This window comes from Sinohyriopsis cumingii, chromosome 14 (assembly GCF_028554795.1).
Source record: "Sinohyriopsis cumingii isolate HCF-2022 chromosome 14, ASM2855479v2, whole genome shotgun sequence".
In the NCBI taxonomy this organism is placed as follows: domain Eukaryota; kingdom Metazoa; phylum Mollusca; class Bivalvia; order Unionida; family Unionidae; genus Sinohyriopsis; species Sinohyriopsis cumingii.
In genome coordinates, this window is record NC_142974.1 from 104,175,676 (window position 1) to 104,200,814 (window position 25,139).

The following is a 25,139-nucleotide window of genomic DNA, read 5'->3' on the forward strand; positions in this document are numbered from 1 at the left end:
TTCAATTGATTTCCACAATGGCTACTTTGTTAAATCATTATTATTGTTTCAAAAATTGCTTCAACTAAACTGTTCTGTAACATGTTAGAAAAAGACATAAAGGGAGACATAAAGGGAAACATAAAGGGAGATATAAAGGAAGACGCTTTACGACAGAATATACTCATAAAGAATAAATCCGATTCCAATTGCATTTTGCAAATACAACGTATCTTTGAAGCAACCAAAAAAGAAATATCTTTAAGTATTGAGCCCATCGGCATCAGGTCTCATGTACATTCATTTTGTTATGCAAGCCAAGTTAAAGATTGGACAAACTTAGTCGACCCAATTGGCAGCTTTGGAGCTACTTATACAAGAATGCTGCCATCAGAAACAGATGGTTGGGTTTCCAATTTCTTAATAAAAAGTTTTTGTCTTAAAACATGATGTAATCCTCAATAACATCTGAGGCACAGTCTTGGGGCGTCAACATTGCAATGGACTGGTTAAAGGTATTGATCTTCGTAACGGTAGGAAATAAAATCGAGAATGGCATATGTTTCACCCCACTCCAGCCTTTTGGACGAGGCATCACCACGTAACTAATTCAATATTGGCAATAAAAATACTGGAGTTCGCTCTGCTCCAAAGCTGTTACCACAAAAACCTTGGTTTTATGGCCTCTGTGTCGATTAGTTATTTTACGAGGTCGTAATTACCCTTTTTTCACAAGGTTGTTTTTGAAGTCTTTTCAAATTACGCCAATTTGATCGCATAATAACTGGACTTTCCATTGTTGTAGCTATGCCACTTTTTGTCGCCCATGTATTGCCACGCTTCCCTTGTCGATTTTCTTCAATGTACCAGACTTTTATTTTTTGTACAGGTTCTAACTCAAACCTAGGTAAAGTCTGATTTAAAGACGATACCTACGATTTCGAATTCGCTATTAAATACACGTTCATCACATTCTTGACAAGTTTAAATACGTTATTATTATGTTGAAATCCCTCTTTATGATGCAAATGTGATATAAAAAAATCCAATCCGATTAAGCGCTTAAGGCCAAGGGAAGACAAGGCGCAAGTCTAGTCATGGCGCAAATGCCAATCCGGTGCCATAAATCATTTTAATCATTCAGATTTGACCCCCAGGTGAATTAGCGTTTTCTCGGTATAAACATCAATGTCCCGATGTTGAATCATACTTATGTAAAATATATATACCTCTTTATGACAGGTGTAAGCTGGAGAGAAACACAAATTAGTTTGTACTCATTCTCTGAGGGGGCTGAATTAACTACATGTGATAGATTTAATATATTATATATCATTATTAACCAGTCCGTTCACGATGCAGCTCCATTATTTTATGGATAAAAGCGTTTGTTTAAATATGAATATATAACAGAAGAAAAAATATTTTCCTAACACACTTTGGCAAAACTACAGACGTTCTTTCGTTGAGAAGAAGTTTCCTAGTATGCATTCATTTGATAAAGCTAAATATTATATTTTTAACGCAAAAGGTCATCTATGTTTAATGTTCAAAATACGCTTATGAAATGTATGAAGAGTAGAACTGGACAGCGAGCAATGTCAGTTACTTATGTGAGCGGGAAAAAGATTAGAAGGAAAGTGAATGAAGGAATAGAAGGTTTGTAACATCGGTCCAAAAAGGTAGACTTCTGACAGTGCTATCGGAGTGTCGGGAAGGGGACAGCTATTGTATTGTATTCAACGTCTCTGCACCTTCTATAAGATCGTTTTAAGAAAAAAATGAAAAGATCATCATTGCATATCAGTGAAATTGTTATTTACTTTTCTGTTCCATTCTAGAATTTACCCACCCCCTTTAAAAATCTTGGTCTATACATTCTTGTATTTACGTTGATCCTGGCTCGATTGTGGGGGCACATCAGCTTTCAAAGCAATTGTATTTCACATGGTCCCTTACACGAACATATATTTCTTATTGTACAATTATTTTTTCATGTTTCTATTTTTAGTTGCATACTAAAATGTTACCATCTTTTAAAATAATACTTAATGACAACGTCTGTTTGAGAAGAGAAGTAAACAGGATTCTTAGAAAAGGGTGATAGTTATCATAATTTTCTGAACATTTCTGGCATACAATGCTGTCTTATTCAACGTAGTTCAATGTCCACATATGTTAAATTCGTCAAGCGTTTATTTATTATTTATTCTATTGTTAAACGACCTCTGTTTAAAGTAACACTTATCACAAAAATGTGAGTAAACCAATTTATAATTGTTGATGAAAAGGGAAATTAATTTCTTATTTTAATTTTCTTATCAACTTTCTAATTAGTTTTACAAAGGACAAGGCGACGAAGTTTAATGCCAATCGTAATTCAATTATCTCCCGTGAAAGCACTTGCTGTTTGACATTTTATCCACTTGATTTAACTTACTCTTAGGATCGTGACGAACAACATCAACCGCGTTTAAAAGAGACTGTTTGTCACAAAAGATTCCCGTCACACTTGTAGACATTTTCTGAAGGACGCCCACCGTACAACACATGATCGCTCAAAAATGCTGTTGCATATTACAAACATTATACCTGAAACCAACCGTTAAATAGCAGGGACACATATTTAAGAAAAGGTCATTAATACGGATCACACGGGGGGGGGGGGGATTAATTCATAGGCGTCGTGTTCTGGTGGAGTCTAATTTTACGCTACATAGGTACCGAATGCACCTTCACATAGGAGATATTGCACTGACAGCACTCGCGCCACTAATTATATGAAAAGAACAGAACCAGTCCAGAAATGGATGAACCGAATGCAGCGGAAATACAGGCTTGGAAGGCCATGATTGGTTGATAATGAAATGTAAAATTAAATAAAATTATATCCAGGAAGTTGGTTCTATCAGTAACTGAAATGAGACCGAGAAAATGTTCTACTGATGTACAGTTAGTTTTGTTTTTACCAGCTTCGTTTATAAGTCCCAACAACGAAAGTAGCGGTTAATTCCTTGGTTGCAGAATGGCTGATATAAGTTACAAACGCATGCAGTTTTAAGACTGCGCAGCTAATATTATTTTCTCAGCACAGAAGTATACATCAAGGATGTTGTATGCTGTGAGATACGGGTCTTTAGTATTTCTAAATTGAAAGATGTTAAACTTTCAAATGTTATGTTAATGCAGGAAATGAACCAGTCACGTGTGACCTTCAGAGACAAGTCATATCAATACATATCAAATGAAATCAATGTTAATAGAGAACAGTTCCAACAATGCTCGGAAACATTAAACATTATCGACGGTGTAGGCTAATAATTGTATTAAATTGCTACAAAATACTTTGCAATTGCATCAAGAAATGGGGGCTATTAATAGTTAAATCCAATATCCTACTTTCACTTTCGCCATTCAGTTGGATATACTATTGATAAAATAGTAGTGTTTTAGTTACTTTTGAGATGATGGCTATTGTATTATACCTATGTTATTGTTGTCTTTCATTTATTAGCATGAATTATTTGTTGACATTTTAATGAAATAAACTATTACGTGTACAGTAATGTCACTATGTAATTAGTATTAATCACAATCCTCGCCCCATAAAGTACTTTCATTGTTCAATTATGAGAATATCCCGATTAAAGTTTTAACTTGTCCCGTCATAATTTGAATTGTTTGTTTTAAAATAGCATTATTTCTAAAACGGCATATGATAGAAATGAATGGATAACAAATCTCAACTACTTGCTATGTTCAACCCTCGTACCGTTTTATTTCAGTCGCATTGTACATGTGGAAAGAGAATTGATCTCTTATTCAGCATCTGAGGGTTTTCTCTATAATAAAGAGAGCTCCTGTTGATTTAATGGATTTGTAGGGTTTTATGTTGCCTGGATATAAACATTATTTTATTGCATAGTATCATCTACTCTTGGGTCTTTATTAGAAATAAAACACTTGCGGTGATCAGATAAGACGTGAGATATAAAATACGGAAGATACTCGTTCACAATCGAAGGTCTAATAAATCCTTAACAAATGAAATGTGTATCAGCGTTACCTTAAAGGCAACTCTGTTGCGGGTATATTAAAATATAAACAAATGTTTTAAATTAGTGATATAAATATTATTTTTACACGAACAACACAAAACCTTCGTTAAAAACCTCTTTGCAATCGGAACGCGATTGCCACCGTCGCAAGGAACCATCAAACAGTCCACAAGACTTCGTTTTCACCCGTGGCTATCCGCATTAGGATTTCTCGAATATGCATAAATCTGTTTAACCAATCATTGCGAGCTCGAGTAAAATGTTATCGGAAAGTTGACTAAACATGATCATTCACGTGGTTTTGAACTAACCAATCAATGTTTCTCTTCCAAACGCAACCATTAAGTGATGGATAAAAAATAGCACAGCCCTTAATACGTAAGAGATTGTATCATTTATGTTGTTGATAAAATAATGTTGTCTATACAGGCAGCCACGGGTGAAAAAGGAGCGTGGCGGTTTGCGAAAAACCCTTCAGTATGCAACGCAGCCACTAAGTTAGCATATGTATGTTAACAGTCTAACAAAATAGTTCCAAACACTTGACGCCTTTACGTATTTTGTTGTGATGACTAATATTATTAAAGTCAAAATAACGTCTTGATAGTATTTTGAACTAATACAAATCGTCGTGTAAATGTGTTATCATGTGATTTTGCGAAACGCAAAATTGGACATGCTCACTTGGAGCACGTTCGTCATAGCTTCAATTTAGTAGGTGTGGAGCTTTTGCATGCTGTCTCGCTCTTCAGTTTTGGAGGTCAGTCAATCCTGCATGTAGCGTGTAATTCCATAATGCCTAAATAAAAGTGATTGGTTTTAAAAAACACCTGAACTGTATGAAGTTTGGCTTGAGACATTACCAGCACAGAATGTTTGATTCAGGTATCAGCCTCGTTAGTTCAGCAATGAATTTGTGACGAAAGATTGATACATTTATTGTGTTAGGGCTGGCTCTGCTGTCTTAAGCGCAACAGTTTCTGTTCTATCGGTTTATTTTGGCTGATTCAAAATCAAGGTTCAATCCAAGAAAAGCCTTTCTGCACGTCACGTATCACCTTGTGGTGGCTGTGGTGTTATAGAAGCTGTCAGGGAAGGTATTCTATTCTAAGTCTATGCAATTTCCATCGCATGCTGAAAATAAACGTGTCGCCTACTGTCTCTTCAAAAAGAAAGAAAGAATTACCGAATGAAGCAACCTGGGACGTTTCGATTAGATTGGTAGAATATGCTAGATTATTCAAGAACAATATCTGTCTTTATTCTTACTTTGTTCTCCGACATTTCGACAATTTTTAACGTTATATTTTGTATTTTAGCTTTTGAATGTTATTTCATTCAATACTGACACATGAGCCGGTCAACTTTGTCAAAATGTATTAGGGAAACTCGGCATATCGAAACGAGTATTTCGATCCTTTTTTTTATCCTTAACTGGGTAGTACGAGTTTATGACTGACATTTCGATCCACAGTAAACTTAACGTAGCATACCACAGACGACGCGGAAAGTCCGATTCTTTTGACTTGAAAAGAAACAATTGTCCAGAAATGACGTTGTATTAAAGACCGTGTACATGTAGCACATGTCAGCTGATTCCGTTTTCTTTAACTATTTGCAGCATTTAACTCGAACTCATGTCAAAAAGACACGAACTATAACCCAGTTATCTCGACCTATTTGTGGCACATGAATCGAATTCAACTTCCAATAAAATTATATCGAACTATGTGTTGCACTTAAACTCGAAATAAAGTTGAAAAAGCCTCTAACTATATAATATAGTCATACCGAACTGTTGGTAGCACTTAACTCGAGATCAAATTCATAAGCCCTGGACAACAAGACAGATTAAAAAAAATTAATCAAGCAAGTATTAGAACTGAAGTCCTAAAAATCATATAACTTTAAATTAATTTTAGAAAATGACGAACTTCCAAGGTGAATTTGATTAATGGAAATATCGAAAATACGACGTCTGGAGAACTTGACATTTGTATGTGATGAGCTCTGTTACATCCTAACGTGAATCGAAGCTCGGAGATGGATGGGCAGGAATAGGGTGCAAATGGGCATACTGTGTACATGAAAATTAGCACTAAATCAATGTCTTTTCGTATTTTTACCTAGTGTCGCCAGCACTGTGCGACATTGCATTTTTTTATCAATGCATTTAATTCCCTTTTGCGAGTTTAAAAAAATAATTTTGATGGAGGAATTATTTTTCTCTTTAGTTGCAATTGTCAGGTGTCAGAACTAGTCGCAATCTCCTGGGAAGGCTTCAAGGGTACAGGTGATTTTTCATACCCCCGCCCCCCCCCCCCAAATCACACCCACGTCTACCCCACCAACTCCAGCCCTCCACCTCCTTAAACATTGATATCACTTTGGGGAAATATTTTACTGCGAGTCTCTGACTAGAAAGAAAAGAAAATACGAATAGCTAAGCTACCCAAATGTTTACCTGCAGGGATACCTCTAGGCTTGGCACCAAGGTACGCCAAATTGACGTTGGCTTTCCTTCCGTCGATTATTGGGTTTGGGTCCTTGCACGCCCTTTCTGCTGCATCTCTTGTTGCCATGGTAACCTAAATTGGGCGGAAAGAATATTCATATAAGAATACTATTTTGAATGTACACATTCTCAACGTTTCATAATATAATAATCGGTACAAAATGTCTGACACAGATATTTTCTTTCTCTCTCTCAAATATATATATATATATATATATATATATATATATATATATATATATATATATATATATATATATATATATATATATATATATATATATATATATATATATATATTAACTTAATTTAGCTAAGTGGAACATATACCTTACATTTATATTCGCAATATATATATATATATATATATATATATATATATATATATATATATATATATATATATATATATATATATATATATATATATATATATATATATATATATATATATATATTGCGAATATAAATGTAAGGTATATGTTCCCCTTAGTAAGAGTAGGGATCTAGGCAGTACCCACAAACAGATCTATCACTCTTTCGCTTTTGAAATGTAATGTCATGGCTACATATAATTTAATAAAAAATATTTTTGAGTATATTGTGATAAAGGAAACAAAGATATCATCACTTTCTTGTTTACACCGTAACCACGGTAACGTACACGAATCCTAAGCTATTAGTAGACCTCACGTCTGTTCTGAGGCTCAGTTAACAGTAACATGTTATAACCGACTGTGCTACTGTTGTATTGTTCGGTATATCCGTTGCTGCAGTTTAGGTTGTAAACCCGCTGAAAAGTAACGATTTTTCTTGCAATGAATGGTTTCAGCTCTAGACTTTTGATCCAATTAACCGTGACCATTTTTGTCGAGCACAAGTATATACCCACTGCCATCTGATAGTATGGTTACACATTAAATCCAAATTTACTCTCGAATTCTGATCCCCGTGCGGACTAAACTGACCGGTTAAACGGTTTATGTTCCGATATGTTTGCTTTTATTATTGACAATCTCTGCAGTAAGTGGCCCTTTTGAAAACAATAGGGGAAGTATTGGCATAAAGGACAAGAGGAGAGACTGGCTTGTTTTACCAGACGGAACAGCGCTCCTTTTATTGGCTTCACCGTAAGGTCCTCAGACTTGATTTATTGGCCACGGTAGTGTCTTTAAGTTTCGTATTATTTGCTGAGGTGCAATCGATCGAAGAGTTCAGATAGCAGGTCGTTTATTTTAATCATGCAACCCAAGATAAAATACAGAGTTGTACAGTAAAATATGCGCGCACGCACAGACGCACACACGCACGTATATATATATATATATATATATATATATATATATATATATATATATATATATATATATATATATATAGTCACTGATATAGATTCTTATTTGTTATTATATTCGTCCTCCACTTTCGTATAATTATTACCTATCATGTCTGGTTGTCTTTATTTCCGAAAAAGTTTTTCTCTCACTTGGCACAGGATTGCTTTCTTGCTTGGTCGGTTTGATTGCTTACTTACAATTTAAGTTTTCAGCATCTATCCCGACAGTGTCAGCATAATTTCAAACGAAAAGAAGTCTTCTTCTTCTTACAACATTTACTTGCTTCCTTGTTTGATCAGTTGCTTTCTTGCTTTCTGAGCAATGTGTTTGTTTTGATTTTGTCGGGTTTTTTCTTGATTATTTTTTGCTTCATGTGAAGTAATAGACAGAAGGTTCGCTTGAATTGTAGCCGCCTGTATATCTGCTTTGCTTATAATGTGTTAATCATGCGATTCCAATAAGCCAGAATAAGATGGTAGAAACACATCATGTACGTAATGATATGGTTCACCATATCCCATTCGTTATCTTCACCACTTGAATGTGGGGATTTATATTTAAAATGATATAAATTTGTGGTAGTGAACTGTTTAAGTTACAGCATAAAGTCTGGAATGAGATAAACTCAAGTATCCTCGGTCGGAACGATACATTTCTAGTACAGCCTGTTCTAAACGAGAGCAGTATTACATTAGTCGTTGCTGTTAATTGTCTAAAAATCGTGCTAAAATTATCAGATACTGTATGTAGAAGAAACAATTAAGATAAACGTAATAGTGTTTGCAGCGGAGGAGATGCATGTAACTCGAGATGCATGTAACTCGAGGAGATGCATGTAACTCAAGGAGGTTTTTACCATTTCTACTTTGGAAGTATCTTTACTTTTACGACGTTTGCTTTTCTGACAAATATATTTAAAAATCAGCTTGTATGGTTCCTATTGTTATGTCACTGTTCGTATTGCTTCGATGACAGGTCTGTTCTATATTACTTGTTCTCGGATTTGCTTTGTTTGCCCAATATTTTTGCTTACGTTTTACGGTATTTGCTTGTTTGTTTCATTGTGTTTTATTATGTTATATATTTTCGTTCCCAGTTTTTCTTTGGTTTTTTTTTTGTGAAGTTTTTCTTTTATTTGAAGTGTTTGCTTCAGGTGTAACCGGCACCAGGAATATGAACTGTTTACATTCGAAGGCGGAGAAACTGATTACATTGCGCAGTAAAGTTTTAGACTTCTCCGCATTGCAACATAGTTTACAAGAGGCAAAAGAATAAGGTATTAAAATCAGAGTATATCATTTATTTGATTTTGTCGGGTTTAATGACATTATTCAGCACGTGATGAGCTATACACGATGATCAGCATATTTGGTCGAGAAAGTACCCGTTAAGAACCACCGACCCAAGGGAAGCAATTGGCAAGCTTTCTTACATACCCATGTCGGTCAAGCCTCGACTCGAAACTCTCTTCGACCACTCGGTCACCGAGGCCCCGGGACTATGTCAGTAGAAGAGGGTTTTGTATTTATTTATATCGCTCCAAATATTAAAAAAAACGTAAACTTTTCATCTGAACCTTCAGTAAATAAATAATCGGTTGATAAGAAAATTAGGATCAGATCCTAATTTATATACTAGAATAACGGAAATATTAAATGTTTGTATTGTTTTTTTTTCTATCTGTCAGTATTTTTTAAGCATGTTCTCACGTGCAAGCTTAAGTACGCGACTATTCACTTAAAACTCTCCACATGTCTCCTCCACCAGTGTTAAGAGACTATTACAGATAAGGCATCGTACAGGATCAAATGCACTTTTATTTTCTTAAGTTTCTGTGTTGAAGTATAGTCTTTAAGAATTTTGCAAGTGAGGGTATATCGTAGTATAGTACATAGACTAGACGCCATGTATTGTTCTCTCTCTCTCTCTCTCTCTCTCTCTCTCTCTCTCTCTCTCTCTCGGGCCCTTGATGTGTGGTTTAGAGCGCTCGCCCTCATCGATCACTATCATCTCACTTTTGTTAGTGTAGATTCGAGTGTCGGGCTCGACTATTGTGGGATTGTGAGAAAGTTTGCCAGTAGCTTCCCGTTGTCGGTGTTTATTACCGGGCTTTTCCCGAGTTCTTTATCCACCAGTTGTACTGTTCGCCATGAATAGCCCATCATGCAGTGAAAAATATGGCGTTAAACCCAAACAACAACAACAACAACTCTGTCTGTCTGTCTGTCTGTCTCTCTCTCTCTCTCTCTCTCTCTCTCACACACACACAGACACACACAACGCCAGCTCGTTTCGGCTTATTCGTCCTTGAAAATGGCACTTGGTCTCCATTTCCTCTGCATGATATAGGAGTTCCTTTAAAAGCCATCCCACTCTCCAAAATATCTCGCTCAGCTCTTGTCATCGTTCTATATGAACGGAAAGCTACTGGTCACAAAGTGACCGTTTTAATTTATTTGTATTTTTGGGGTGGAAAAACAAGGTCTCAAAACAATGATACGTCTGTGCTAAAGCGGTCCTTCACCTATGTGTTGAAATGTACCTTTCTTTTAAACGACAAGAAACGGTTACTGCATGATTAGTAACATTACAAATATCAAGGACTGCCTTGTGTTTGGGAACCTTCCGTTTCAACAATACACCCGAATATTTGCATTACTGAGTTGCCTGTTTGAAAACTGAAGATTTTGTCCCCCACCTTGTTTAATCATCGAGTAAGGTATGTACATGAACGAATTATGTGACAGGTTCAATCAAACTCAACAGAATGACCAAGAGGTTATCGCAGGACGGTCTATACCCAGAAAGTTTATTTGTATCTGGAGTAATTTCAAAAGCTAGATTTACTGCCTGATACAGATGCATTGAGTTCCATAATAACCACTTCAAGAACAGCGCTAGCTATTGACAAAGAGGAATTTTGATGTTTACAGGAACCCCCAACTCCCCTTTCGAGGATACGCAGAGTTTGTGGAATTTGTCAACTATCAAAACGGAAAGAAATGAAGAAAGAACGTTCTGAGAATCACGGATATCGGATTATGGTGTGGAGTGGGTAGGGGATCTGATATGTTTTTAAAAAGACTTTCTAGCCCAGAAATGGCTTTCAATAAATTCCCTTGCTATGATATGATGGGAGGAAAAATCTTATGATATCCATCACATTGGTTGAAAATAGAATTCTCTTGTGATAAAAGAAACAAATATCTTGGTAGGTAGGAAAATCACAACTGCACCCAAATACACCCCAAGGAAAATTAAACGCTTTGTCCGAGATGGTTGAAATTGAGAAATACAATCCAATCTACAAGTTCTGATTTTGGCAACTACCATAATTTCGTTTCAGAAAGGTTACAATTCAGTAATTACCTAAAACTGCAATGATTTAATTACTAGCTGAAGTAATGAATAACGTAAAAATTGCTTGGAATAATAATAATAATAATAATAATAATAATAACTTTGTAGCATGTTTGCTGAAGAAGATATTCATAAAGAGAAGCACAATCGAAACTGATTACTAAAATAGCCTGAATCAAAATAAATATTTGAACATGAAGATATACAATATTTGAAAACTGTATAGGTCGAAGAAAAAAGGAAATTTATTGTAGATATGAGCGGGGGTGGAAGAGCACTTGCCCCTTCCGCCACCTCTGATTTCACATCTAAACGTGATTTAGCCCACATCCGTAAAACGTAATAGCTGACCACTACATCCTTGACCCCACCTCCCGAAAATAATTCTGCGGGCGCCCCTGATCATACTTGAGTTAATGAGTTTGACAGACCAAGGTCCACGTTTCTTTGTTTATTCTTCAAGGATGCTGTGACATTTAAGACCCATTAGAACTTAATGCCACCCGTTGTTTTCTAAATTTGCATCGGGTCAACCGAATCCTCCAGTTACCACTTTGCACCAGAGTGTATTATCTGGTTGGATATTTTATACGTGTAACAAAGACCAACAAACTCTGTGACTTTACCCTATTTTAAACCGCTATGATAACCATAACATTATCAAAAGCTTTTTCTCTCAGTCTGCCTGGGCGTGTACAGGGTCAAACGATAGTAATCAAGATTCAAAAAGAAGAAAATACGAAAGTTTGAAAGCGAGACAATAACCAGGTAACGGTCTTTGAGAAAGAGGGCAATTCTTTGCTTGATTGCCTCTTTTCACCCCATTATAGGTGTAGTACAACGTTGACGACAGATAGCTCGTGTCATTTATTCCATGTGAGCTAAACTAACCGACAGTAAAATAGACCAGTTTAGACGAAATTTCAATTGAGTCGTTTCGGGTTCCTGACATGTTTTCTTCCCTTCCATCTTTCGTTCTTCATTTTTTTTATTGCACTTTTGTTTATTCGACGGGTATGCCTTTATAAATATTTGAGTATTTCTGCTCATTTTACATAATATAGCACATATATGCGGGTAACCAACTACTTCAAATTTACTCATTTTCCCTTTCCTTACATTTATTTTACTACACTGGTATGGTTTCATCACAACCATTGCTTGTCTTTCATCGAAGAACAAAAGTTCAAGACGTTTTTTCGGTACATGTGCTAGGGATTTAGTGTAAATAAATACGCCTGTCTTTTCAATCGAACTGACGAATTTGGTGGCAAAAGTTTCGCTTAATCATCGAAATCAAGATTCCATTTTCCGGGTGTTGTGTACCATTCCACTCAAGATGATTAACAGACAGTTGTCCATTTAACACATGCTTGCACAAAATTCCCATTTTCGTTTTCGTGTTGTTTCCTTTTTAAAACTTAAAGTGCGGCCCATGTTAACATACAAACTGCGTTTGTGAATTATCTACAAAGAGATTTGCACAAGGCGCATGCTTTATTCAGCGAAATATGTCGATTTCGATCAGAAGGCTGCATTTTTGCAAAGTATCTAACAGCTGGTCTGGTATATCATTTCTTGTGTTGACTCATTCCATCCTCTCTGAATATCTTTAAATTCATTTAATGGACCATCATAACCCTAACACCGCAGCCAAACTTCAGTCGGCTTTTCGATCGCGTTTGAAATTTCATCAGAACCTAGCAGGTATGACAGAATTAATGCTAGAACCAGACGCAGAGGTTTTATTTGTGTCAATATAAAACGCCATATAGAACATCTGAATCGATGATACGCTGGCCATTTGGATAAATAAAGGTTGGTTTCTCCCCTGTGGTTAAGATCGTGCTTTATCCGTTGAAAGTGAAATTTCCTACTCATCTGGGGATTTGCTAAGAATGATCAACATTAGCATAGAACGTAAAATATTGAATTGTTTTTGATTTAACAAGAAATATCTAACTTTGAAAGAAAAACTATAATGAAAAGTGTCAAATGATTTTCGAAATCCCATGAGTACAAGTTAAATGTTATTACAAGCGGAAAAAAATACGAGACTATTTCAAGCCATACATTTTCGTCAATCGTCAGTCGAGGACATGGGTCGTAAATTAACTCTAAATCGTAGATCATTCGGTATTGTTAATGTTTAGTGGTATTGCCTAACAAGGATTGATTGCTGGTTCTGTAACTTTGCTCGATTTATTTATACCTGATGAGACTATTAATGTAATATAATCCCCCTAGCATAGTCTGTACCCATTGTCTTCTGTCACGATAGTGTCAAGTAATCTCTCTCTCCCAATGTGGGTATGTGAGAAAGCTTGCCAGTAGCTTCTCGTGGGTCGGTGATTCTTTCCGTGGGTTTTCCCGGGTTCTTCCTCCACCATTAATACTGTCCGCCATGTATAGCCTATCGTGTGCTGAAAAATGGCGTTAAACCCTACAACAACAATACACTCTCTCTCTCTCTCTCTTTCTCTCTCTGTCTCTCTCTCTCTCTCTTGTAATTGTGTCTGGTCTTGCGTTAAAATCAATTTTGTTGTTAATGTTAAGGAAAGCAATACATCACAATGTGCTTTGTCCCTCTCATCCATACCAGTTTGTTGCACTGGATTGAACTTCTTTGTTGCACGCGCTTTTCCTAAGTTAACACCGTAATACAAGCGCGTTATACAAATTCACGCGGTTACTGCGCAAAAACTATGTGACAATATATTATATTGTCTTGTTAACGGATACAAGTGAATTTACATGGCTTTAATTAAACCAGACCCAGTCCTGATGTACGACAGTAGCATCGACCTGTATTTATTTTTCACCCAGTAAATAAATGCAAGCAAGATTAGCGTCATAGCGAGGGATTCATAGGTTGTTTGATAAATACATCGGAATTATCAGGTTGATTTTTACCTGCATGGGACAGAGATGTCCATACGCAATAGACGTGTCAGTGCACATACCCAATTTTCACTAAGAAGCTATAGACAGGAATCAGTGCGTGGCATTCGAATGACAATACCCTGTTTAAAGCAACTCGGGGTTAATTTTTTTTATTGTCCTTTAGTACGTGCTTGGCTATACATTTGTCCGCCAGCTACATGGTAGTTTGAAATATTCTTTTAAAAACCGGTTATATGATTCATGGTTAGTCATCCCCCCCCCCCACACACACACACGCACACACTGCTCGATCTTGATAAAAGTCTGACAATTTTTAATGAAAACAGAGATATTCGATTTTTATCTTTTAGTGACATGATAAATTTATGGAGGCATTTTTCAATCCTTGGACGTATTAAGTTACAAATAATGTAAGTTCCCAGCGCAGAATTGCAATGCATAGCCGTTTATCATGCGAATATGTGAATAGATTTGGGGAAATATATCTATATTACAAAAATGTTGATGATTACATAGCTTGTTTAAGGATCTACATATTCACAAGTGTACAATGGTCTCGGACAAGGTAACTTACACAATGGTCTCGGACAAGGTAACTTAACACAATGGTCTCTGACAAGGTATATTACACAATGGTCTCTGACAAGGTAAATTACACAATGGTCTCTGACAAGGTAAATTACACACTCCGTCTGCAAAATGTATTAAAGAAATTATGCATTTGGCCTAGAGATCGCATATTAAGGCATATTGGTGGGAACTTCGAAGGCCTCGGTCGAGCTGTAATCTCTCTCTCTCTCTCTCTCTCTCTCTCTCAGATGATAGTAGAAATTGGCAGGACTCAACGCTCCAAGACTAAAACAAACCCTTATTTCCCAACTGTTTGATAAATATTTATTTAACAGCCGTTAAAAAAACACTCGTGAGTGATCTTTTCAAATGCCAGCTTTAGTCTGCACGAGGGTTAAAGCCAAGAAGCCATTCCTCCGTTCTGCCTGCTACAGAGTACAAAAAAAACCCCCAAAAACCACATGATGTATGAGCTATTAAAAGTATGTTGCATCACGTATGTTATGAACAATTTATGTATAGAAAAAAGCGTAACACTTACAAATCCATATCCTCGACTTTTTCCTGTCTGTCTGTCTGTTATTACCACGGCTTCCTCAATGTCTCCAAATTTCTCAAAAAATTCCCGTAGGGATTTATCCGTAGTATGATACGGTAGTCCACCTACGAATATTTTCGTAAATGTAGTATCCTTCTGTGAAATCGTGTTTGCCATTTTCCAATAGTTGAAACCGTCTTTAAATAAATCCACTATCACTAAAACTAAAGAATGAACAGAGAGAGCCGAAGAATGCCCGTGTGAAATATATACTCTCAGCTACCCTTGGTCTAGACGGCCGTTCGTTACAAAGAGTATTATTACGGTATAACGGAGATATAACGGTCTGTTCTTACAGTGTTTAGAGCCTACTACTGTTAGTGTATATGAATACCTGTGGGTATATATATCTTATATTTGGGTAGTTAACGATTGAACACCGCATTAGATTTGTCCAAGTCTCGCTCCGCCCCCGTGCATATAATTAAAACCACGTGCGGCGTGCTCTAGGCCTCGCCTTCGCCTCTAAAACACGCCTTCCTACCTCCCAGCGTTCGAGAAGTACTTGTCTGATTAAATTACAACTGTGGTGCGCAGAGAAGCTTCTAAAACCGTACCTTAAAACGGTTTTCAAGGGAATTGTTCGCAGAAGAATTCGATTAATTTTTTGACCGCTCTGGTATGGCACGAAAATTTCAGAGCATCGCTCCATCTAGACGGTGAAACGTCATTGCGAAAAGAATTGTTTTACTGCAGATAGTTACTGTCGAGAAAAGGAGATATAGCGTGCATGGGCCCCCACATGTTTTGGCGATTATCCAACACTGCGTAATTTTAGCTCTAGGGCATATTGTCCAAAAGTTGTTCTGCTTAAGTGACACACGACTAAATTCTCGTTAGTGTTCTTGTCATCTATTAGACGGGTTCTTGGTTGGAATTAATTCGTTCGATATTTGTACGGGTATTTGCTCTATAACCATTCTGTAGAACACAATCGTAATCTTGTAAATCTCCTACATTTGCGGTATTGTGTACAGAGACAATCATTTTCTGGCTAAACATCTTTGTCATTACGTGGTTAGGAGACAAAGTTGATGTCAGTTCTAAATCATACCGTGCGTAAACAATTCTTATTGTTTATTGACTGATTTGTATATCATGATAAGCGCGCCATCTACATAGTGCTAGCGATTTGTTTGTGGGGAGTCATAGTAACGTTGACAGGAATAGGTCATTGCTGAGATTTTGGGTACAACGGAGCAATGATCCGGACGATCAGTTCCACAGATTTGACGGCCACCCCGGACCGGACTCGTGATGTGTTAATATGCCTGTATCTGATCAGCTTCTCCCAGATGCTTATTCAATAAACCACTGTGGATTATTCCTGTGCTCTTATGATACCACATGTCTCCAGTATTGTGGATTTATTTAGTTTGAAGTACCTCTCTAAATGTTTCACGAAATCCTAGCTCTTACAAATCAAACCAAAGGATAATTCATGCACGCGCAGGACTTAAGAAAAATTATAAGTAAAAACAAGGTACAGTAAGCTTGCAGTGTGAAGATTTTCTGCCGTTAGTTTGCAGTGTGAAAAAGATTTACTAATATATAAATTTAGAAAATTATATCTTAAATACCACTTTTTTACGAGATTGAACTAATAGCTTGAAAGTTTCTGATTTCAACATTTTGACGAGTTGCCTTTATTTTCTTGTGTGAAAACTGAAATAAAAATGATCTTTATCGTTTGAATTAAGTGTAATTTTTTATATTTCTCCACGTGTGTTATAAACCTCTGTTATTTTCTTTTTCTTCATTATTTTGTTTTCTCTTCTTCTTTTACTGTGTTGAATTTGGGATTTGCTTTGGAAGCTTCATACGCATAGTGTTTGCTGTGATTTGTGTAATGTTTTATTTTCTAGAGAGTTTAGTATCCCAAAGTTGTTCTCCCCGATGAATGTTCAAGTTCTCCATGCCTCTTATATATTATACATAGAAAACAGAACGGACAGTGGTGTCGTCTGGTGTCTATTTTGCCTGCAAGATACGCACATTTCATATGTTTATTATCTACAGTAACATCCTAATTTTAGATGCCCGGCGAGCCACGGTAGCTCGGTTGGTAGAGCGTTGGACTCAAGGATCGCGGGTTCGATGCTAACCAGGTTTGACAGCCTGTGTGTGTTCTTGCGAAAGTCAATTCATTGACTCAACATTATATGGCACAGTAATTATGTAGAAAGCGTCGTTAAAACAAAAGAAAAGGTATAGAACATAGCTGTCCGATATTGAGCTCAGGTGCCCATCCGCGCGCACGTATGTGTGTAAGAAACGTGTGAATGCGTATGAGAAAGAGGCAAAAAGGCAAATAAACTCATTTACATGAATTGAAATTTAAATTGAAAATGATGAGGAATGTAAGGGGCACGAGTGCTTGCAAAGATATCAACTGCTGCATGATTTGGGAAATAAATACATGCATAAGCAAAAAGTATATGAAGAAAAATGAACTTAAATATTACATCGGCATCAGAAGAAAACTGTATAAAGAAAACTGGCATTTCTTTATATGCTTGCCATTTAACTCTCGACAAAAAGCAGAACAACACACTTATTCAATAGTAAGGACAAAATGTGTCTTTATTCGATCAGTGTTTATATCCATGCCAAATTGTTAAGTCAAAATCCAAAAATAGGTTTTAGAATTATGTACAGTCTGCGTCTATTCACAGACATCTCCTTCTAAATATTTCAGCATCCCGGTCAAAGCATATGACACAAAATTCTTTCATTGCCAACATACTTCAAATCAAAATCTTCTTAAAAACGTAGTTTGACTCCCAACATTTTACATCATGTCTTTCTCCTACCCATTATCCATCGGTCACAATCAATTAAACCGATCGATTAAAAAAAAATAAAAGAGTCATCGTGCATACAAACACAAACATACATATTTTATAGTTCTATTAGCATTTCATTAGTAACTCCTTCCCAGCCTTTGTATCTAGAGTTACAAAATGTACTTGAAAGAACTGAATTGGTGACAGATTGTTTAATAATATCAACATTAAAGATAATAAAATTGTTCAGCAGGCTGAATAACAGAAATCAACTATAATACCAAGCAATATTTTCAGTTACATTCGGTGACAATACTGTGATTTATTGAACTGATAATTTGGTTTGCACTAAATGTCGAGTCCCAAAGTTACAAGTTCTTTCATTCAACCATTTTGATGTGGGCTTAACGCTATTTTTTCAGCACACGATAGGCTACGCATGGCGGCCAGTATACCTGGTGGAATAAGAACCCGGCAAACTTCGGAAAGAGCCACCAACCCACGGAAAGTTACTGACTAGCTTTCTTACATACGGTACCCACACTGGCCAAGCTTGAGTCTCGAAACTACGCGTTCAGAGCTGAAATGGCAGCGATCTGTAAAAGTGAGCGCTTTAAACCAATAGGCCAACGGGGGCGACTTATTCGACCATTGGGAATCCCGTAGACTTTTAAGTTCAGAGAATTATATGCTCTGATTTCTGCATCACCTCGATTTCTTTCAGACCATTTTTTGAATTAGGTTCAGTGAAGTATATCACGGTGATGATCAGAAACGATCAACGTGTGTCTCAGCGTATGTCTGTCTCTATGCTTGAAATATATCCAATGGCAGGGAATACACTTATCCTATTCGATTTTTCATGTTCTCATCACGTTCGTTTTCTCCTTCCAATCACACGAATTACTGGGTTTGCAATGACTTTATTCCCTTTTCGAATCCCAAATGTTTTTTTTTAATGTACTTACCTATGTATGTATGTATGTATGTATGTATGTATGTATGTATGTATGTATGTATGTATGTATGTATGTATGTATGTATGTATGTTTATAGGTAGGTATCTCGCCAAGGATAATCATAAATATGTTCATATGGTATTTCACAGGTGCGGAGTCCAATATGCTTGCTACGAAATACGAAACCAGTCTCTATTGTTTAAGAAGCTTGCAAAGATCATATTTTAACGTAAAAAATGAGGATTTTGCCATAATTTCTTTATTTGTTGCAAAGCACGTGATCATGCCTCGTTTCAGCTTGTCTAAACCATGCTTTATTATTTTACTGTTATAGACTTATAAGTATGTAAAACTAATGATGTAAAATAATAAATCAAGTGTTCAAATCAATGGATGGATAGAGAGGCATTAGATTCGAGAATTCATTATAAATGCAAATCGATACAATATCTCGGAAGCCATTAATCAACGAATGAGAGAAGTGACTGTTGAAAGGACGAAAATGTTGGCTGCAAAATGACTTCTTCTTACATTGAACATCGATGAACGGATGTTATTTATTTATTTATTTATTTATTTATTTATTTATTTATTACCAGTATAGAAAATCGAACAGAGACATACAAGTGTATATGCCTAAAACCATATATTTTGAAGCACCTTAAATATAGCTCATTGGTTCAATACTTGAATAATGATCAGAAAAGTTATTTCACATCTCCTCGTAATCTTCTTTGTATATTTTTTGGGTTGGGGGTTGAAAGGCTAAAGAAGGTTAAATTAAATATACGGCGCGAAAAATAAATTGTTTACCAAAGCCTTTACATCTGTTCTCATACACCCCAGTAATAATTGCCGCTTCAAACGCTTTTGAATAGCTACACAACTTGTATGGATTCTATTATTTCTGAGAAAGACCGGTGAACATGATTTTTAAACTCCAAATATTTAGGAGACAAAAAGGTGCGGAAAGAGAATTATTTTATATAAATATTACGGCACTATTTGTTAGGAATATTTGTGCAAATTTACATAGGAGTAATTCGTGTCGTTCAAAAGACATTCGATTCTCTTTCTGCATTTATATATTTTATGTGTAACAATGAATTCCAAACAAAACCAGACTGCATAATTTGCACCCAGTCTTTGTTCTTCGATTTGCAGTTTTCAATTGAAAAAGGTAGCAAACGAAAAGACCTAGACTTGTTCCTGATCATGGTGAAATTATACTGAAGATTATGCAAATATATGTGTTTAAAGGAATCTCATAAGCAGCAGTCCAGGGGAAATGAGAGGTTTATAGGGTCAGATTTTGGCACACGAAACAAAAGAACAGCAAATCGTATTAATGTACGGCTGTTCTAGTGTTCGTGAATGTCCCAGGTAGCCTAAATGTAACTATTTATCTCTGTCTGTCTGTCTGTCTGTCGGTCGGTCGTTCTATGTATGTATGTATGTATGTATGTATGTATGTATGTATGTATGTATGTATGATCCATCCATCCATCCATCCATCTATCTAAATATCTATCTATCTATCTATCTATCTATCTATCGTAGTGCTGTAGTGGCTGTGTTTTCGAACTGCCGTTCCGTACATTTTTAGACACATGTGGACATGCTGTAGTGGCTATTTTTAGACACAAGTGGACATGCTGTAGTGGCTATTTTTAGACACACATGAACATGCTGGAGCAAAATTATGAAAACGTTTATTTCTAGAATTTTAACAAGTTTCAGCATTTCAGTTTAATTAAGTAAAGCATTGAGACTTAAGAGAAACTATTGAGAGGTACTTAAGGGATACGCAGAGAGGTACTTAAGGGATAGTTAAGTCAGACGTTCGTTGAAAGGAATACATTTGCGTTGTCCAAACGTCGAGATTTTCCGCACATTATTAAATTGTTACAAGTTCTGCTAATATGCGATGAAAAAGAGTTCTATTCGTATCGTGATGAAAATTAGTACACCCAAATATTGTATTGTTTTACCGTGATAGATAAAGTAGTTGCTATTATATTACCACACAACCAGTTCTAAGTATATTAGCTTATTAAGTATACATGACAGAAGCCACGAATGTCCTATTTTCTGAAATAGGACAGAAAACATACACGTGATAGATGTCATAAGGATAGATTTTAATGAAACACCACTGAAAATATATCAAAAGCATTTCTTTCGGTCTACAGTTTCAACCTGATATCTCTGCCATCCTGCCGTAGGGTGAACAGCTAAAAAAATTCACACTGGCACCGTCTATCGAACTTCGCGTTTTGGCATGTGCGTACTACGTATATTGTGGGTATTGTGTTCATTTTACATCACTGTGTATTCAGTTGACCTGTCTATTCATGTACTGCCTGAAGAAAAAAAAGTTATTTTGTTTTGTTTGATACACGTCTGTACTGATACCAAACAAAGTATTATAATAATGTATAAAGTGGAAGATCTTTACAAATATATATATTTTTTAATTAAACATGATGTAGTTTTGAATAGTGTTAGTCATATTAGATTTTATTTCAGGTATGATAGAAAATGATTTTGTGTGTGGATACTATTTTGCTTTATTTGTTTTGCTTCTATTTTTGTGTATGTCTCGTATAATTATGCAGAGCTTCGCTGTTATTGCTGAAAATTTAGGATTAAACACAAAAGAAATATTTAGAGATTTTTTCGTGCAAAGTTGTACAGCCTCTCAGACTGTGTTTAAAGGAAGCTCACAAGGTTGCAGATGAAACTGTGTACCAACTTTTTAATTAAAGCCATCTAATGCGACCGTTTCTGTTCAGTCTAGGATGACACACTCCACGTCACGTATGCTGCTCATCAATTTCGTGGGTACCATCTTGATGCCGTTATCTCTTGGGAATTGATAAGGAGATAAAATATTCCGCTCTCCACACGTGAGCGGTTGCGAAACAGACGTTTCATATTTCTTAATTAATGTAATCCGATCCCTCATTCCATCCGATTCACAGAGAAGAGTACCCCTGGATGACTCGGATCAATAGCTGCGGTGACTTTTGTCTGATATGATTTAAGATTTTGTTAACTGCATGTGAAGAAAAAACCTGCCAAGGCGTTTTGCCCCTATTCATGACTAATTTATCTGTGATCAGTAATCAGCTCCTCATTGTTAAACTATCCATTGAGTAAATCGCAATTGTTAAAAAAACATTTTATGTTTTCATGGTTTGACCTTTATCAAATGTTATGAAAATTTGTTTCACAAAATTAAAATATTAATAATTCATTACTTTCACGACGTCATTGGACAAATTTGGTAAAACGATTTCAAGTTTCGGCATCACGCATACAGCTGATAACGTGACAGTAAAGGATGTAAAAGTCTTACAGATATATACCCTGCATTGGTCGCTTCATTGTAGGAACTATTTTTTCATTAACAGTTTTGACTTTGCATATAATGTTTTTCATTGTCCGGGGAATTCGAAGATAAAAGCGTAAATAAGCATTTTAAATTCCAAAAGAGGCGAGGGATTGGTATGAATCTAAATAACGTTCATTACCACTTGTGTCACACCTTGTGACAAATACAAAATTCCTATGCGTTTTGACGATGTAAAGATTTCATTATAACTATTATAGGTTGGTAATTTTCGAGTCAACATGATGTATTAGAGAGTCTTTCATACTCCTTTACTCCTCATTATAACTATTATAGGTTGGTAATTTTCGAGTCAACATGATGTATTAGAGAGTCTTTCATACTCCTTTACTCCTCATTATAACTATTATAGGTTGGCAATGTTCGAGTCAACATGATGTATTAGAGAGTCTTTCATACTCCTCTACTACTCACTATAACTATTATAGGTTGGCAATGTTCGAGTCAACATGATGTATTAGAGAGTCTTTCATACTCCTTTACTCCTCATTATAACTATTATAGGTTGGTAATTTTCGAGTCAACATGATGTATTAGAGAGTCTTTCATACTCTTTTACTCCTCATTATAACTATTATAGGTTGGCAATGTTCGAGTCAACATGATGTATTAGAGAGTCTTTCATACTCCTCTACTACTCACTATAACTATTATAGGTTGGCAATGTTCGAGTCAACATGATGTATTAGAGAGTCTTTCATACTCCTTTACTCCTCATTATAACTATTATAGGTTGGTAATGTTCGAGTCAACATGATGTATTAGAGAGTCTTTCATACTCCTTTACTCCTCATTATAACTATTATAGGTTGGTAATGTTCGAGTCAACATGATGTATTAGAGAGTCTTTCATACTCCTTTACCCATCAAGGCTCTTTATACATCAAAAGTCAAAACAGTCTTCTTTTTTTATGGCGATATACACATAAATGTAAAAAAACGGGGATATCCATCCATCCATATATCTACATACATACCTATCTGCCTTACTATCTATCTATCTATCTATCTATCTATCTATCTATATATCTATCTATCTAATCAGGGGCCCCGAGTGGCCGAGCGGTCTAAAGCGCTCACCGTTACGGATCACAGACATCTCATCTCTGTCTGCGTGAGTTCGAGTCTCAGGCTCGGCTAACGTGGGTACGTGAGAAAGCCTGCCAGTAGCTTCTCGTGGGTCGGTGGTTCTTCCCGGGATTTTCCAGGGTTCTTCCTCCACCAATTATACTGGCCGCCATGTATAACATATCTTGTGCTGAAAATGGCGTTAAACCATACAACAGAATCAACAACTATCTATCTATCACGAACTTTAGTGCAAATTTGAAACTGTATACAAATGTCGCACTTCTAGTTCGATACTTTAAGTTTAACCTATTATCAGGAATCGTTTTACTCAAATTCAGAGACAAAAACATAGGAACAAAGACGTGTTTTTCTCAGTTAGAGCTTGCAATGCACAGAAATTCTTTTGTCGTTATGCACAACAAATTATTTCACGGGTATGATGCGCTTAGACTTGTCATGAAATAAAAACCATTTGATCTAAAAAGACAAATGGACAAATTAGACAAGACACCTCATTTTAAATATGTGGTGACAATGAAGGTACCACACCACGCGACAGCACTAAAACAATGAAGATACCATACCAATATTTATTTGTATCATCACTTCTTGTGTTGTCTTTTAAACTGGTAACTGACAGTTAAAACAAATGAACAAGTGACCAGTCATTTAAGAACTATGATACACTCATCAAGAACACAAAATTATTGTTGTCCTCACTAGGCGTCACTAGGGATGGTGTCACCCAATGCGATTGCCCTTAATGTTTACTCAGCTCCACTTAAAATACCATTGGTTTCTTAATCCTAGCATAAACTGCTACTAATATATTCATTAATGCAAGATTATCATTTCTTATTCATGTTATTTCCTTGTCGTGCTGCCCACTTTTCCACACTGATAAAGTATCCAGTACACTCTACTTGGTCAGTATTTCTTTGTTGCTTTTTTTGAGGGGGAGAGTGCGTTTTTTTTTGTGTGTGTGCTTGTTTGTATTTATCTTTCTCTAAAAACCGCCCGGAATAAAGGAACAGGCGGGTTAGGTCTATCATCAGAATTCCTATTGTATTCTCCTGACGGCAGCATATTGCCACTTTAACATTAGACCAGTCGTTCGAACTGAAACGCTAGAGACGAAATGTAAATTCTTAAACTATTTTAATCCTTTCGTACAATGTTATTTGCAATCTGTGTGCCCACTTAAATTGCAATTTTCTTTTTTTATATTTAAAAAAAAGCTTTTTTTCGCTGCGTTAACTCTATATTTAGTTTAGGTTAATTTTGCATTCTTTTTTCCTTCCTTCCTTCCTTCCTTTCTTCATGCTTTACTTCTTTCGTTCTTCCTTCCTTCCTTCCTTCCTTCCTTCTTTCTTTCTTTTCGTTGTATTAGATATGCAACACAGACGCGTACGCACGTACATATTGTTTATTCAAATAAGATTTATTGCTCTTTGAAAAATCTTTGAAACTCTTTGAAACTTTTAAAAACTCTTATAAATGATTTGAATTATAAACAGATACGTCTGTCAGGAAACATAGTTTTGGGGATGGGGTCGGGATATTTAAAATGTCATGTTGTTCTCATAA

At 36.0% G+C, this 25,139-nt stretch overlaps 1 protein-coding gene and 1 long non-coding RNA gene across 3 annotated transcripts in view; one reads left to right on the forward strand and one right to left on the reverse strand.

Annotated features, from left to right (window-relative positions):
* The window catches only part of LOC149784535 (RNA-binding protein 24-like), a 41,939-nt gene extending 26,305 nt beyond the window's left edge, over positions 1-15,634 (reverse strand). The window contains exons 1-2 of the mRNA XM_089932622.1: positions 15,265-15,634; positions 6,502-6,625 (exon numbers count right to left, since the gene is read on the reverse strand). Of these exons, the coding sequence (XP_089788748.1) occupies positions 6,502-6,625; positions 15,265-15,438 (298 nt within the window). The 5' untranslated portion in view covers positions 15,439-15,634. The remainder of the gene's footprint in view (positions 1-6,501; positions 6,626-15,264) is intronic.
* A 156-nt stretch (positions 15,635-15,790) lies between these two features.
* The window catches only part of LOC149784536 (uncharacterized), a 90,221-nt gene continuing 80,872 nt past the window's right edge, over positions 15,791-25,139 (forward strand). For both annotated transcript variants that reach the window (XR_016413890.1, XR_016413889.1), the window contains exon 1: positions 15,791-16,804. This is a non-coding gene — a long non-coding RNA (uncharacterized LOC149784536). The remainder of the gene's footprint in view (positions 16,805-25,139) is intronic.